The sequence below is a fragment of the Zea mays genome, chromosome 1 (genome assembly GCF_902167145.1).
Source record: "Zea mays cultivar B73 chromosome 1, Zm-B73-REFERENCE-NAM-5.0, whole genome shotgun sequence".
Classification (NCBI taxonomy): Eukaryota; Viridiplantae; Streptophyta; class Magnoliopsida; order Poales; family Poaceae; genus Zea; species Zea mays.
Genome location: NC_050096.1, coordinates 7428879 through 7443866, shown reverse-complemented (window position 1 = coordinate 7443866; position 14988 = coordinate 7428879). Strand labels below are relative to the sequence as shown.

General features: G+C 46.3%; 2 protein-coding genes and 1 long non-coding RNA gene across 3 annotated transcripts; all 3 read left to right on the top strand.

Moving 5' to 3' along the window:
- Nucleotides 1–9037: 9037 nt before the first annotated feature.
- LOC100501100 (uncharacterized) lies at nt 9038–10967 on the top strand. Its single transcript, NM_001357604.1, has 3 exons — nt 9038–9260; nt 9372–9664; nt 10206–10967. Exons 1-3 carry the CDS (start codon nt 9077–9079, stop codon nt 10704–10706), a joined length of 978 nt encoding a protein of 325 aa, NP_001344533.1. The 5' UTR covers nt 9038–9076; the 3' UTR covers nt 10707–10967.
- Nucleotides 10968–11559: 592 nt separating this feature from the next.
- On the top strand, nt 11560–12060 carry LOC103644404 (translation initiation factor IF-2; the record flags this gene model as incomplete). The annotated part of the gene is made up of 1 exon (XM_008667612.2): nt 11560–12060. A coding segment is annotated over exon 1 (501 nt), but the record flags the coding sequence as incomplete, so codon positions are not given.
- A 424-nt stretch (nt 12061–12484) lies between these two features.
- Nucleotides 12485–12924, top strand: LOC103631671 (uncharacterized). The gene is made up of 3 exons (XR_002266622.1): nt 12485–12541; nt 12639–12758; nt 12854–12924. It is a non-coding gene; the product is annotated as an uncharacterized lncRNA (long non-coding RNA).
- Nucleotides 12925–14988: the final 2064 nt, after the last annotated feature.

Here is a 14988-nt window from a genome sequence, read left to right as displayed (position 1 = left end):
TATACTTTTGTGGAGTGAGGTTAGATGAAATTTCATTAAATCACTCCACCTAGCATAATCTTCGCCATCAAAGGTTGGCGGTTTGCCTAATGGAACAGAAAGTAATGGAGTAGGTCTAGATGTACGAGGATAGTGTAAGGGGATCTTACTAAACTTCTTGCGCTCTTGGCGCTTAGAAGTTACGGATGGCGCATCGGAGTCGGAGGTCGATGTTGATGAAGTGTCGGTCTCGTAGTAGACCACTTTCCTCATCCTCTTGTGCTTGTCGCCTTTCCGATGCGACTTGTGAGAAGAAGATTTTGCTTTCTTCTCTTTGTGGTGAGAAGAGGAAGATCTTTTCTCCTTCCGTTTGGAGGAGTCCTTCTTCTTCTCCTTCCTCTTGGTGCGGGACTCTTCCGATGAAGTGCTCCCTTGGCTCGTAGTGGGCTTGTCGCCGGTCTCCATCTCCCTCTTGGTGTGATCTCCCGACATCACTTCGAGCGGTTAGGCTCTAATGAAGCACCGGGCTCTAATACCAATTGAAAGTCGCCTAGAGGGGGGTGAATAGGGCGAAACTGAAATTCTCAAAAATGATCACAACTACAAGCCTGGTTAGCGTTAGAAATATAATAGACTCCACGAGAGAGGGTGCAAAACAAATCGCAAGCGAATAATCAAGTGAGACACGCGGATTTGTTTTACCGAGGTTCGGTTCTCTCAAACCTACTCCCCGTTGAGGAGGCCACAAAGGTCGGGTCTCTTTCAACCCTTACCCTCTCTCAAACGGTCCCTCGGACCGAGTGAGCTTTCTTTTCTCAATCACTTGGAACACAAAGTTCCTACAAGGACCACCACAAGATTGGTGTCTCTTGCCTCAATTACAAGTGAGTTTTGATCGCAAGAAAGATTGAAAGAAAGCACGATTGCAAAAGCCAAGCGATAAGAGCGACAAATAACACACGGATCACTTTCTCTCTCAAGCCACTAATCACTAATGATCTCTTTTCTCAATTGTGAAACTTGGAGAGAAGGAGGCTTTGAATGTGTCTTGGAATGGATTGCTAGCTCTTGTATTGAATGTTGAAGGTTGGAATGCTTGGATGTTGGAATGGAGGTGGTTGGGGTTGTATTTATAGCCACCAACCACTTCCTAGCCGTTACTCCATTCTGCTGAGCGCGGACGGTCCGCCCCTGTAGATCAACGGCTGAAAATGCAACTGTCAGCAGTGACGGCTATATCAACGGCTATATTGCATTTAATGCGTCGTCAGATGTCAGACAGACCCAGTCGCGGACGGTCCGGTCGTGCACCCCGGACGGTCCGCGAGCCCGCTATAATTCATTCTTTCGAACCCGTCACCTTCGGGTTTTTCGGAACCTTGCCTACCGGACGGTCCGCGCCTGAGGTCGGACGGTCCGAGCGAGGTCTCAGACGGTCCGCGCTTATCCTCCGGACGGTCCATAGTGCAGACTCGGATTTTTGCATTGGTTCTGTCCGAGGGTCATCCTTGTGTCGTGGACGGTCCGCTGCAAGGGCCCGGACGGTCCGCGCTTGGCCTGTTTTTCCAAAAAGCTTCTCCTGTCCGGAATAATCTACGGTATTCCGGACAGTCGATTTAGTATAGTTGTAGATGAACCTTTGACACCTGTAGAACATATCATCTAGAGCAAACTAGTTAGTCCAATTATTTGTGTTGGGCAATTCAACCACCAAAATCAATTAGGAAGTAGGTGTAAGCCTAATTCCCTTACACATATTAGTCTAAATCTTAATGATTGACTGTGCATTTGGTAATAATAACAATAAGTTGGCAGAATTGTAACCATGAAGCAACTTGTTGTTGCGTGTCTCGCTGGATGTTGAGACTAACCCTTCATGTTGAAGGATAAATATGTAGTATTCATGCCACTACATTAATGTCCAAAGCTCACTACATAAAACCCCTATCTGTAATGTGCGTAAGATTTCCCAAATAAATCACCACAATAGCATACAATGGCCACAACTGGATGATTGTGGTTGGGGATTTTATCTGTATGATTTTAAGAACATCTCGGCATTAGGGGGAGGAATGCCCATATAGTGTAATGCCTCAATGTTCTATTAAACGCACAAAAGTCAAACTGAACCTGTCGTTCAGTGTGTACTCCTGTGTATATGGAGTTTGCCAGAATCGTTGAGGTTTAACCATATTGGTTTGAATGCTTCTACCTGATGTAGATGTGGATATACCCGGGATTAATATCATATCCACATTTGAATTATTGGCATTTGATCTATTCTCGGGGACGCCTGCGAATATGATCCATTAGCCTTAGTCGAAGCATATGTTATGATTGCAGATTCACGTGGTCTGTAATAACTCTCCTCCGATGAACTCGCTCTGCTGGTGAGTTACCTCACGAAGAGGTTCATCATGATGATGAAATTCCTAGTAATGCGCGCAATATCATTGTGCTAGGAATACGGAACAATGAATCTTTTGTTTTTGGGAAATGACGAAGATCATTATTAAATGTGGGAGACAAATGTGTCGACACCTATCTTGCCTCTATAAATTGCAAAGGGATCCAAAACAAAGTCCTAGGCATGAGTGCTTTAAGCTCTCTTATCGGGTCATTGATAAATGCAATCGAGGCTGAACCAATAATCGCAAAATGAAAGTCGCGAGCTTGAAGTTCGGACATTTATGGGCACTGTTGAAATAATGTGTGGTGAATGCGATGGTTCAAGTGGTCTTGTGAGAGACCCATCCCACGTATGTGTTGAATAAACACTGTTCCGCTATGTAATATATCTGGCAAATGACATGAATTATAATATGCAGTTAATAGGATTCTGAAGATCCGTCATGAGATCCTAGGAGGACTCATATCTTTGAATTGTAAATATGCAACATATAAATCTCGTACCGAATAATACATTCCTGATGAATGATCACTCTCCTATGTAGGGAGAATATCTCGTAGTTGAGACTATCGTTCCCAGATGGAACCTATCCAGAAGAAACAAAGTCTGTGTTGAACACCAAAGTCTGATAATCCCTATAAAGGGATAAAGACTCGTACAGACCCGAAAAGGAATAAGATGAGGTACCAAAGGACTTGAAGTTCACCGAATAAGCACATGTGCATTCCATGAGTTTTACTCATGGTAATTTCCACTAGATGTGGAATTACGGTATCCTCTAAAGCCCTGATGGCAGAAACCTATAAGGTTTAGGTGTTACTGGCAAAATATCCCCATTGTGCCAGAATGACAGACTATAATGATGTATCTGATCGATGAAAAATCCCTGATGGATTACGATCTTAGATGGACTTTTGTGACACCATCATAGATGTTGCAATGGATGAACGCCTCGAGCGACGTATCATATTTAGAATATGTACTATTGCAACTATATTATCCCCTAAGTCCTATTGAAGGACATGTTATTTGCTTTGCACAACTATATATAAATTATGGTGTAAGATAGAAAATGAAAGCACCCCAACCTCATCCATTCTCGTTATTCCAGATGAGTTATGAGGGATAACGACTTTGACAGATGTCATCGTCAGGGGGAGCGAATGCTTATATTGATCACAACCGTGAGACAATAAATGTCATATTCTATGCCCTGAAGGCGTGAGATTGATGATCAATATGTGAACCTTTATGGAACTTTCTATCAAATATATAAATCTAGTCGATCAAACACCATCAGTCAAAGTGGCTTATTTATATTGATATGTGCACTTACCTCGTATATCCTAGAAGTGAGTAGAGGTAAAGTTCCTGAAATAGTCCTTGCAAGGATATGCAATCCGTTTGCTAAATCTTTATGTGCATATACTTCTAGAAGAAGATGTTTTGCCTTATTGATACAGTTTTGCAAGGATCAGGGGGAGCACATTTCTAAAGTTAGCCCTTGTAGAAGATTCGATAGAAGACTCTGTCTGCACCCGCACCGCAAGCACTGCACGCCCGGAGGCCGGAGCCAAGGGAAAGGAAAAACCGTTTGGATTCAAAACGACAGTCTATACATAATACTCCCTCCGTTTCTTTTTATTTGTCGCTGGATAGTGCAATTTTACACTATCCAGCGACAAATAAAAAGAAACGGAGGGAGTAATATGCTTCTCGCTGCTGCATGCCCAACATCCTGGCTTGCTTTGCTCGGTCATATTTATTCGTTCGCCTAACTTCAGCCGGCCGTGACTGAACTTGGGGGAAGAAAAAAAACAAACTACTATTTTGGCAGTGCCCTTGGCTCTCTGCGTGAGACGTGTCGTCGTCGATCGTTCTCCAAACTAGCGTTCCCACACACACACACACATACACACTGTACTGTGTCTGTGTGTGTAGTGTACCGGACGGATGGATGGGGTTCATGACGACGATGATGCCATGCAAGACCGGGTGTGGCGGGGGGCCATCCCGATCGAGAAGTCAGTGCGCGTTCAAAGTCGGTCAAGATGACCAGAAGGCCAGGCAGCTCAGCTCGGGCGCAACCCCACCCACACACCTAGCTACGGACAGTACGTGTACTGTGCTCTTGAACGTGGATTTCCAGGAAACTAATGGTTGTACGAAACCGCGGTCTATTGATGAGAGAATGAGACCGTATCCCCATCACGGTCACCGCCAGACGTTTCATGGAATTTCTCCAGTTCTCACGGTGACGCGCGTCTACAAATTCGATTGTGAAATCGTGACCGTACGTAGCAGTAGTCGACAAGGACGCTAACTAAGATTCAGTCACTCTGATCATCAGAGAGAGAGAGAGAGAGAGAGAGAGAGAGAGAGAGAGAGAGTCCTTCTCCCTAGTCCGCAGGCAGCACGTTCGTCAGTCCGTACGCTTGCAATGCTTCTCTCTCTCTCTCTCCTGTTCGCTCCGGGCTCAGGTCGTCGTTCAATGCAAGCAACCCTGTGGTCCTGTGGAGCACGAGTGTTGAAAAAAAATGAGACCTTTGCTCCTTGCTGCTCTGATCTGATTGATGACTTTCACAGTCAAAATTCAAGCGCTGAAACAGTACTATTACGGACCAGGGAAACAGTGTAAATCCGTAGAGCTGCTGTGCGCCGATTCAAACCGGGTTACCTAATCAGCAGATAACCTTGGGCGGTCGTCCCGGACCCGGGCCCGGCGAATAGTATTCTGGACGTCGAGATCGTCGTGCGTTAATATGGACCGCGACCGATAACGTACTGTACTACTGAAATACCAAGATATGGCCAGCAGCGCAGACGACGTTAATTTATTACGTCCACTTCACACTTCCATTTATTACGGTTCAAAGTACTTGGCTTCAAACAAGCTGGAAATATATAGTCGCCACCTCAATCCAATCCAACGAGCTTATATATGGCGGCACGTTTGGATTGAATGAATAATTCTAAAATCCGGATCCTGGATTTTTTTTTATATAAAAAAAACCCGTCTCTCTGATGTTACTTGAATTATGAATGAGTCCCTGTCTTTAGAATTCTATAGAATCGTATAAGGTGATGTTTGCATAAGATTTTCAGATTTTGAGTCTGCTTTTCCTCCCCTCTATATATCCAGATTCTTAGAATCCCCGTGAATCCAGACGGTACTCCGTTGACGTGGACTTCAGATAAGTGATAAAGCCAGTCCCATTATTCATACGTTTCGAGAGGATCAAATCAACAACGTGGAATTCAATTGCCTAATTCCCCCAGAGACAAGTACCAAAGCAATAATCGCCCCGGTGTTTTAGCTAGCAATCTAGCCAAACCTTCAATCAATGCATACACGCATAAATTCAGCACTCTCGTCACTTTACGAGTTAATGAGTCGTCATAACGGAGACTTTTACCTGTCCAGCTGGACGAACATATATGTCTCTTCTCTTCACCATGGGTACTCCATCCATACAACTATACAAGGCACCCCTGCATGCATTGTGTTATTCAGATGTACACCGAATTTGTTCATTTGAAAAAAAAAATGACTATCATGGCATCGACCACTACTCCAAAAATACATCTTATCATATCAACCGCTACCCCCAGCACACAGATATCATATAATTGGTTGTATAACTATCAGTTCATGACTTAATAGGTAGATTTCTCACTACCGATTATTGCCACCAATTTAGTTTATAGCTATGATAACGATGAAAAAACCATATATTTTTTATATGACGACGAACAAAGATAATAAACTTTATAATAAGTTTATAGATTTCAACTAGATTTATAATCTTATAGTTATCATGAACAAATTTCACATGAAAAAAGCGTTGGAAAAAAATTCCCATGTTCCAAACAGTTCACAAGCCCGATTCTTTTTTTTTTGTTTAAATCATATCGAATATTTGAATGTTAAATATGAGTATTAGATGTAGTCTAATTATAAAAATAATTATATAGACGAGGACTAAATAATAAAACATTTTTTAATCCTAATTAATCTATGATTAGCAAATGTTTACTGTAGCACTACATTAGTGATCACGGACTATATAAGTTTAATAAATTTATCTTGTTGTTTAGTCTTTATCTATTTAATTAGTTTTGTTATTAAATTATATTTAATACTTCTAACTAACATCTAAACATTTGATGTAATGGGTGCTAAAATTTAGGAGAGGGAAACGAAAGGCCCTAAAGCTATAATTGCCGTTCAAGTGCCAATGTGCAAATCATATATTGTATTCACACATGTTATATTTGCACATCGTATTATCTTTGTCCTAAATTAAATAGGTCAAATATTTATATCATCGACCATCGATTTGAACAAATATATATATACTAGGTCAGTACCCGTGCGTTGCAACGGGAACATATAATACCATGATAACTTATATACAAAATGTGTCTTATATTGTTATAAGAAAATATTTCATAATCCATTTGTGATCCTAGCCATACATAAATTTTGTTATTTTAATTTAGTTGTTTCACTACTACATTGCAACCATCAGTATCATGCAGACTTCGATATATGTCATGATTTGCATGGCCTCATTATTGGAGAGCACGTGCCACACCTGCCGATAGAAGTTCCGTCGTACATCGTTAGTCATCAGGCACGCACCACCATACACGCTTGCTTAAACAAAAAATGCAAGTGTGTGTTTGCGAAGAGAATTAAAGGCAGGCCGACACAAAAGGTACCCCGACGATGGCGAGTGGTCATTGTTGTCGGTCCACCTCTGCTCACCTGACACCTCCGGTGTCGAGATGACGCCACAATCCTTGATATAATAGTCGTCGAACGCGCGTGATATGGTGAGTACCGATCACTCTTGGCTAGGCTGCCAAATGAAGTGCACCCCGGGCTCATCAGCGAGGTAGTACACCTGGTCGTTGCACCACCGGATGTGCTACTCCTCTACAATACATCTTGTTCGAGGACACTCACACAACAACAACAATGGTCATCATTCCAGCGCACAAGAATTCATGGTCGGTCAGTAGCGACTTACGTGGCAGGTTAGGCTTTAGGTGGATGATGAGCTAGACGGTGTGATGGCGTCGTTGTAGGTTGCGATGCCCAGAACAACCCGAGAGTCGTCGACATTGGCGACGACCATGAGGTCCCCATGTTTGACGATGGACAGCGCGGTGCAGCCGCTCTGGACCACGTCCAAGCGGCGGCTGCGCCGGAGCTTGCCGTACATAGCGGTGCATGGGCCATGTAGGACTGCTTCCAGAGTTCGAACTGGCAGTCGCCAAGTTTCTTCTCGTCGTCGGTGAGCGACGCCAACGCGAGCGCCTCGTGCTAGTGGTGTTTGTTCGGGGTTTCCAAGTAAGAAACATGGATTCATCTTTGGCATTGGTTTATGAAAATGATTTATAAGTTAGATCTATGGAAAAATATTATGGAGAATAAATGTTACACATGCAAAAAAAAGTATTTAAGTTGAAAACATTATTCAAACAAAAGAAATTGCATGCAAGGCTCTTCTTTAAATACTACTCCCTTAATCCAAAAATATAATTTAATAATCTCAGTGATACTTATCTACTACTACACATTGTGCAAGGGTAGCAGGTGGGCTTCGGGAGAGATGTATTATATGTTTTTACTATAATAGATGTAGACATAAACACACATGTGGTGTAGTGGTAGCTACAAACACATTTATTTGAGAGGTTGCGGGTTCGAATCCCCTTGGAGCCTGTTTTTTTAATTTAATTTTAGCTAGGCGTTGGATGCACGTGGGAATGGGAATAGGCTTTGTGGGAGGGGGAATGAGAAAGACACGTGATAGCCGGGAATGGAAATGTGAATGGGCTTTGCAGGGAGGGGGAATGAGAAAGACAGTCAGCTGGGAATGAGCTTTGCAGTGAGGACGAAATGAGAATGACAGAACACGGAATGGGGCAGCCTACCCCTTACCGTCTTAATAGGTAGTAGAGATATATATAAGGTCATTATACAAGGTTTATGATTTTAGATTTACAATAAAAAATAATTTTAAAATATATAATTCATATGTGTGAAATTATAAGACCTTTTTAAATATAAAGAATGGAGGAAGAATAGAACACATGTATCAGTGATACCATGCTAGTGCTCGAGTTCCCCTCATGGATCATTAAAATAGAACTCGTCCTAAAAGAGTAATACAACCTTCTAATATAATACAGCATTCTATCATTGGGTGCTTGAAGTTGGACAGTCACTTGCCACTGCCATTATTCAAACACAGCCAAAATAGAGGATTAGCTTTTTTTAACAAGATGTATAAAAGGGTCAAAATATGTGACTTAACTAGTCTCCATAGTCCAACTACACAGTCCAACTGAAATTTTAAAAGAAAACTCTCTGGAAAATGCACTGAAATTAATATTGTTGGTGAGCCGCCGGGCCGAGGGCCCACTCATCTCTGAGATGAGATGTGAGATTGTGTCATTGTGAGCAAGCAAGTGCTTGTCCTTTTCAGCGCTGTGACCGCTAGTCTCCTGGAAACCGCGTGACATAACCCACCCTTCTACAAGTCTATATAAGCGAGCGAGCCCGCGAAACACCACCAGGCAGATCGTGTTCCAGTGCAGCAAGCAGAGCAGAGCAGAGCAGCGTCGTGCGTCCGAGAAGAAGACGACTCACGAGAGCAGAACGAGCACCGATCGATGGCAGTGATGGCCGGGGCGGCGTCCATGGAGGTGGAGCAGGACCTCCCGGGCTTCCGGTTCCATCCCACCGAGGAGGAGCTCCTCGGCTTCTACCTCTCCCGCGTGGTCCACGGCAAGCAGCTCCACTTCGACATCATCGGCAGCCTCAACATCTACCGCTACGACCCCTGGGACCTTCCTGGTATGTCGTCGTCGTCGATACGACCGCCATGCACCATATCATCCGGGCAAACAACAGCCTGCGCGCGCGTGTGTTCTTGTCGCTGATCGGTCGAGACGCACGGTTTCGCAGCGATGGCGAAGATTGGCGAGAGGGAGTGGTACTTCTTCGTGCCGCGCGACCGCAAGGCCGGCAGCGGCGGGCGGCCGAACCGCACGACGGAGCGCGGGTTCTGGAAGGCCACGGGGTCGGACAGGGCCATCCGGAGCTCCGCCGACGCCAAGCGGGTGATCGGGCTCAAGAAGACGCTCGTCTTCTACCAGGGGCGCGCCCCGCGCGGCACCAAGACGGACTGGGTCATGAACGAGTACCGCCTCCCCGACCACTCCGCCGCCGGCCGCGCCGCTCCGCCGCTGCCTCCCAAGGTAATCCAACGATCGTCCGCTCCGTTGCATTTCTGCACATGATCTGCCCGCCATCCTAGCTAGAACTCAACTGGCAGCAAAATCACATCAGACACTAGCTAGTACGTATATATATATTATATGTTGCTGGTTTGGGATGTAATTGCCAAACTAGTGTGCGGTTTTGAGCTTGTTCGGCTGCCATTTTCATCCAGCTGCAGCTGCAAACAAACACTGTTCCTACAGCAGCAAGCGGCAGGCGGCTGCAGCAGCTGCCACTGTAGAAACTAGCAGCCGAACAAGCCGTTTAACACTAACCGGGGGGAGGCAAATTGCTGATCATCTTCCTGTCCGTGATACCTCTCTCGTCTATATATGGTGGTCAGTTCGGGTAACAGTCAGTGATGTAGACCCATGGACGCACGACGAGACATGAAGAAATAGGCGTGGTTGACTTAGGAGTTGACTTGTTTTTGATTAATAGATTGCATGGAAACTCCTTCCATGAAGTCACTAGTCACCGAGACGAAAATGGCTGACATACGCTTGCGTGCTTCCGCAGGAGGACATGGTGATCTGCAAGATCTACAGGAAGGCCACGCCACTGAAGGAGCTCGAGCAGAGGGCCTCTGCCATGGAGGAGATGCAGAGGCGCATCGGCGGGGCCACAGCAACATCCCTGGTCCAGGCCGCCGGCTCCACCGGCGACGACTACCTGTCGTCGGACGACACCTACGACACAAGTTTCCTGCAGTTCCCGTCCTCGTCATCTCCCGCGCCGTCGGGCGACAGCTACGGCGCGCCCGCGGCCGCGCCCAGGGAGGCCAAGACGGAGGCCGCGGACGCCACGACGGTCACGGTGGCGTCGACGTCGTCGTCGTCCTCCCTGCTGCATGCCGCGAGCGTGGCCGGCCCGGCGGTGAGGCACGGTGACCTGCCCACCCTGCAGGTGCCAACGCACCTCGGAGTCGCCGACTGGACGCAGATGCAGGACCCGTTTCAGCTGCGCAGCCCGTGGCAGGACCAGCTCTTCTTCTCTCCCTTAGCCCACCTGCTATACTGAAGTCTGAACTCTGAAGTGAGGAAGGTGCACGCGCAACTTGGAAGAAGTGGTGAACTGTATCACCGAAATGCGGTTCAGCTCTGCAACGGCGAGCCGCGATGCTAGCTTAGATGTGAATTCGGTTGTAGATATACTGCACGAGCAAGTTGGAAGTAGAAGAAGAGTTGAGTACTCGTATATGCTCTTTTTATTTCTGCGTGATGTTGGTACGGGGCCTCTGACATGAAAGTCATAATAAACTAGTCAAGGTTCATTTTCTAATCTCTAACCTGTACGAATCTCTGATTTAATCTCTACTAACTATTAAGGGGGCAGTGTAGACTGCCCCCGCCGCATCCCCACCCGCCCGCGGATAACGCGACCGTCGCTGCGATTCCCCTCGCCCCCCAACGCCGCGATTCCCCAACCGCCCGCGGATCACGCGCACGACCGCCCCCTCCCGACGCGATTCCCCAACCGCCCGCGATGAATCCCCGCTACGCCCGCTCTCAACAACCTCCGCCTCCATCGCCGTGCGTCTCGGTCATGGAAACAAACCGCAGCGCCCGACTCCAGGCGCGGTTCGCCCTCCGCACGAGCTCCCTCGACGCGTCGGCGACAGTGGCGATGACAGTGAACGGATCTGCAGGGGCCGCGGTGGAGAGGAAGGAGAAGGTGGAGGAGGCTAAGGACAACGAGGGGCTGCCGGTGAAGGAGGAGCAGGAGAGGGGCTGGAGGTCCTCTACGACGACGGCTTTGGCTCCGTGACCGTCAAGGACTACTTCGCGGCGGCCAAGAAAGTAGAAGGAAGTGTGTCGTACTCGTACTCATACCGGGTTGGTTTGTTTTGAGACGTGTGCGGTCGGGAGAGGGGATGGAGAGGAAGGGAGGGTGCTGCCTCGCCCCGAGGTACGCCGCCACCGCGGCCGCGCAGCAGGCAGGCGCGGCCTGGCAGATGGGGAGGATCATGCTCAAGTTCCGCCCGATTGCTCCTAAGCCGGCGGCCATGGCGCCCGCGCCGACACCGACTCCGGTGACGGGACCGGCCGTGAGTGCCGGGAAAGGGAAGCGAAAGGCCGCGTGCGGAGGCGGCGGGAGGAGGGGCCGGAAGCCCAAGAAGGCGGCCAAAGTTGCGATGGTGACTGCAGCGCCTGCGGCGACGGCGGCGGCGCAAGATGTGGGCGACTGCCGGAAGCACTGCGACAAGGAGAAGTCGTCTTCGTCGCCGTCCTCGTCCTCGTCGGGGACGTCATCCGTGGACTCGTCGCCGCCACCCCGGCCGCAGCAGCGCCAGCTCGCAACGCTGCCGCTCATGCCCGAGACGGCGGCGGATAAGACCGTTGCTTGTCCAGCGATACCTGAGACGCGTCTCCACTATCGGCGGATAAGGCCGTGCCGCTCATGCCCGAAACTTCTTGTTGACTGGGCAGTCAATTTGGGCTTCCATCTTGTTCAGCTCCTTCCAATCAACGATACTTCAGTTCATGGGATGAGGTGGGATTCTTATCCGTACAGGTATGACTAATATTCGATACCAAAGGTTTCCTGCTCATAATGGTTGTTTTTCTTGAAATCAGTAAGGACGTTATCTAAACAGTAGCAGCGCCCCTCATGTGTGAATTACAGCTCCCTCTCTGTGTTTGCTTTGCATCCCTTGTACCTGAGGGTACAAGCACTTTCAGATGCAATTCCTGTGTTAAGGTATACCTTTGTTATGCTTTCAAATTTATTCATTGTATGTCTTGGCTGTGTTATTTTTATTCCACTAAATGTTTGTTACTCACCTCGTTTGGTACCCAATTTAAAATTTACTACAGGAAGAAATTCAGCAGGCAAAGAAGCATTTGGATAAAAAGGTTATTGCATTTGCATGTTGTCTTTGACTGTTTTAGATCTCTGAGTAAATCTTTAATGTTTGGTTATTTCTTAACTTGGAAATGACATGTAAATTAGGATGTCGACTACGAGGCAGCATTGTCCACAAAATTGTCGATTGCTAGAAAAATATTCAATTTAGAAAAGGAAAAAGTGCTAAACTCCAGTTCTTTCCAGCAGTTCTTATCTGAAAACGAGGTACATTCACTGCCATTTCGTTTCTCATGTGTAATCATGGTACTTGATTTCCTATTCCAAACTGTATGTGATAAGCTTTCACACTGCTCCAATAGGAATGGTTGAAACCATATGCGGCATTTTGCTTTTTGCGGGACTTCTGATCACAGTCAATGGGATCGTTTTTCTCAGTTTTCCAAGGATAAGGTATTCAGAATATTATTCTGCATTTGGTACTTGTATCTTTTCTCCCACTATAGCTTGCTAAGAACATGTTGTTCTATTTTTTTTATGAGAGCACATGTTTATGAGCACTAAGATGGTTTCCCTTTGTAATGTGTTTCAGCTTGACAAACTTATGTCTGAAGGTACTTTACACCATGATGTTATACGTTTTCATTACTATGTTCAGTACCATCTATATATACAAGTAAGTATTTCCTATTGTTGTATTGTCGTTCTGAACTGCTCATAGTACTACTCTCATGTATTTATTTTTGACATTATTTTTTTAGTTATCTGAGGCAGCAACATATGCAAGAAAGAAAAATGTTATCCTAAAAGGTGATTTACCTATTGATGTTGATAGGAATAGTGTCGATACTTGGGTATACCCAACCTTGTTTCGCATGAATACCACTACTGGAGCGCCTCTTGATTATTTTGACAAGAATGAACAAAATTGGGGTTTTCCTACATATAACTGGGAGGAGATGTCAAAGGATAATTATGGGTGGTGGCGAGCTCGTCTGACACAGGTTATTTAACATAACAGTCGTATTTCTGACCGGTCATCTTTTCCTTTTATTATTCATATGATCATATCCTACTAGCATCGCCTCCGCCATGCATCGCAGTCCACGCGCTCCATCTGCGTCGGCTCTCCAGCTTTCCACGCCGCCAACAACCAATGTCGCGTCTGCTGCCCCTGCTGCCCCCGCTGCGCGTCTGTGTCCACGATGTCTGAAGTTTCGCGCCCCTACCCCCTCAACCTCCATGAACGCCGTCGCGCCAGCGCCCCCCTCCCCTGCCCCACGAGTTCTGGTAAGCCAAACAAGTGGCAGTTAATACCTTGGTCCTTGTGGCGACAGCGGAAACTCCTCGCTCCCCAGCCGGCAAACGCCAGCCCCCGCGACGGCGTGATCCCTGGCGTAGCCTGTCCGCCGGCGCACTCATCGGTCCCTGCTGTCCACGCTTGCGCTCCCGGTCCCCACGCGCGGTCCCGGCCCACGCGGTCGCGCTGTCAAACTGATTTCCTTATGGCACCCTGATAAAAAGCGTGCTAATTTTTAGAAAATAAATGTTAACATGTTAACTGGTTTGATAGGTCCTAGGATGATTTTAGGTGTAAGGAACTAATCAAAACACCAAGAGAAATAAATACGTGGATGGCAGCTCTTGTTTTAATCTTGTAACAATGTTTTTGCTAGACTCAACTATTTTTTATTAGGTGTGTTCCTTGGCAAAAAAACAAGCTTACCTTGTGTTGCTTAGTACTTAACTTATCTTCATATTTCGGTCTTTGCAGGGTGGTGCAGTTTCACTAAAAGAAGCTACAGTTCCTACCCCACGGTTGATCAGCTCCCAAGAACTTGAGTAATTTTTCCTTACTTCTGAAAGCTTCCTTGTCCTACATCCATTAAGCTTCTATTTTATTTTAACCAGTCTTGACACAGTTTCCAAACTGTTATTTGTCATGCAGGTTCTTCAGGCCTCACATTGAAATAAAGCGCGATCGTCAGACTAGCGAAGTTTTTGAAGTACTTGATGGTTTGATGTTCAAGGATGGATTTCTGTATAAAAAGGTTGCACTTAGTTCTTTGATTTATTGGGGGATACAACCGACAGAAACAAAGCTTTTGAAATTCTCTTCTAGGATACAACATATATTCTAGGATAAACAGTCAGTGTTTCTTGTTTTCTTCTGTAATATTTTCTGCATGTAAGTACATCGTTCTGATTTCCTTCATAATACAGCTGAAGGGCCTTACAGGAGCACCAGAGAACAACTTTTCTCTATTGGGCAGATGTTGCGCATTAGAAAGGGTCCTTTGAAGGGCTACCTCTGTCGAGTAGTTAGGATATTTCGGAATGATGTGACTGTTAAGCTAGACTCTCTACTAAAAATTGTTACAGGTTGGTTAGCTTACCTATTGTTGGACTTGTTTGTACAATGACTGACTTCTCCATGTGTGCAGTACAAGCTGATCTTCTTTCAGTCCCAGCTAATAGGGGGTAAGCAATTGAAGCA

Bases quoted from the DNA above. Each gene is read 5' to 3' on its own strand.
- LOC100501100 (NM_001357604.1), top strand. From the start codon at position 9,077: ATGGCAGTGATGGCCGGGGCGGCGTCCATGGAGGTGGAGCAGGACCTC. The intron at 9,261-9,371 runs GTATGTCGTCGT...ACGGTTTCGCAG, and splicing joins CGACCCCTGGGACCTTCCTG to CGATGGCGAAGATTGGCGAG. The intron at 9,665-10,205 runs GTAATCCAACGA...GTGCTTCCGCAG, and splicing joins CTCCGCCGCTGCCTCCCAAG to GAGGACATGGTGATCTGCAA.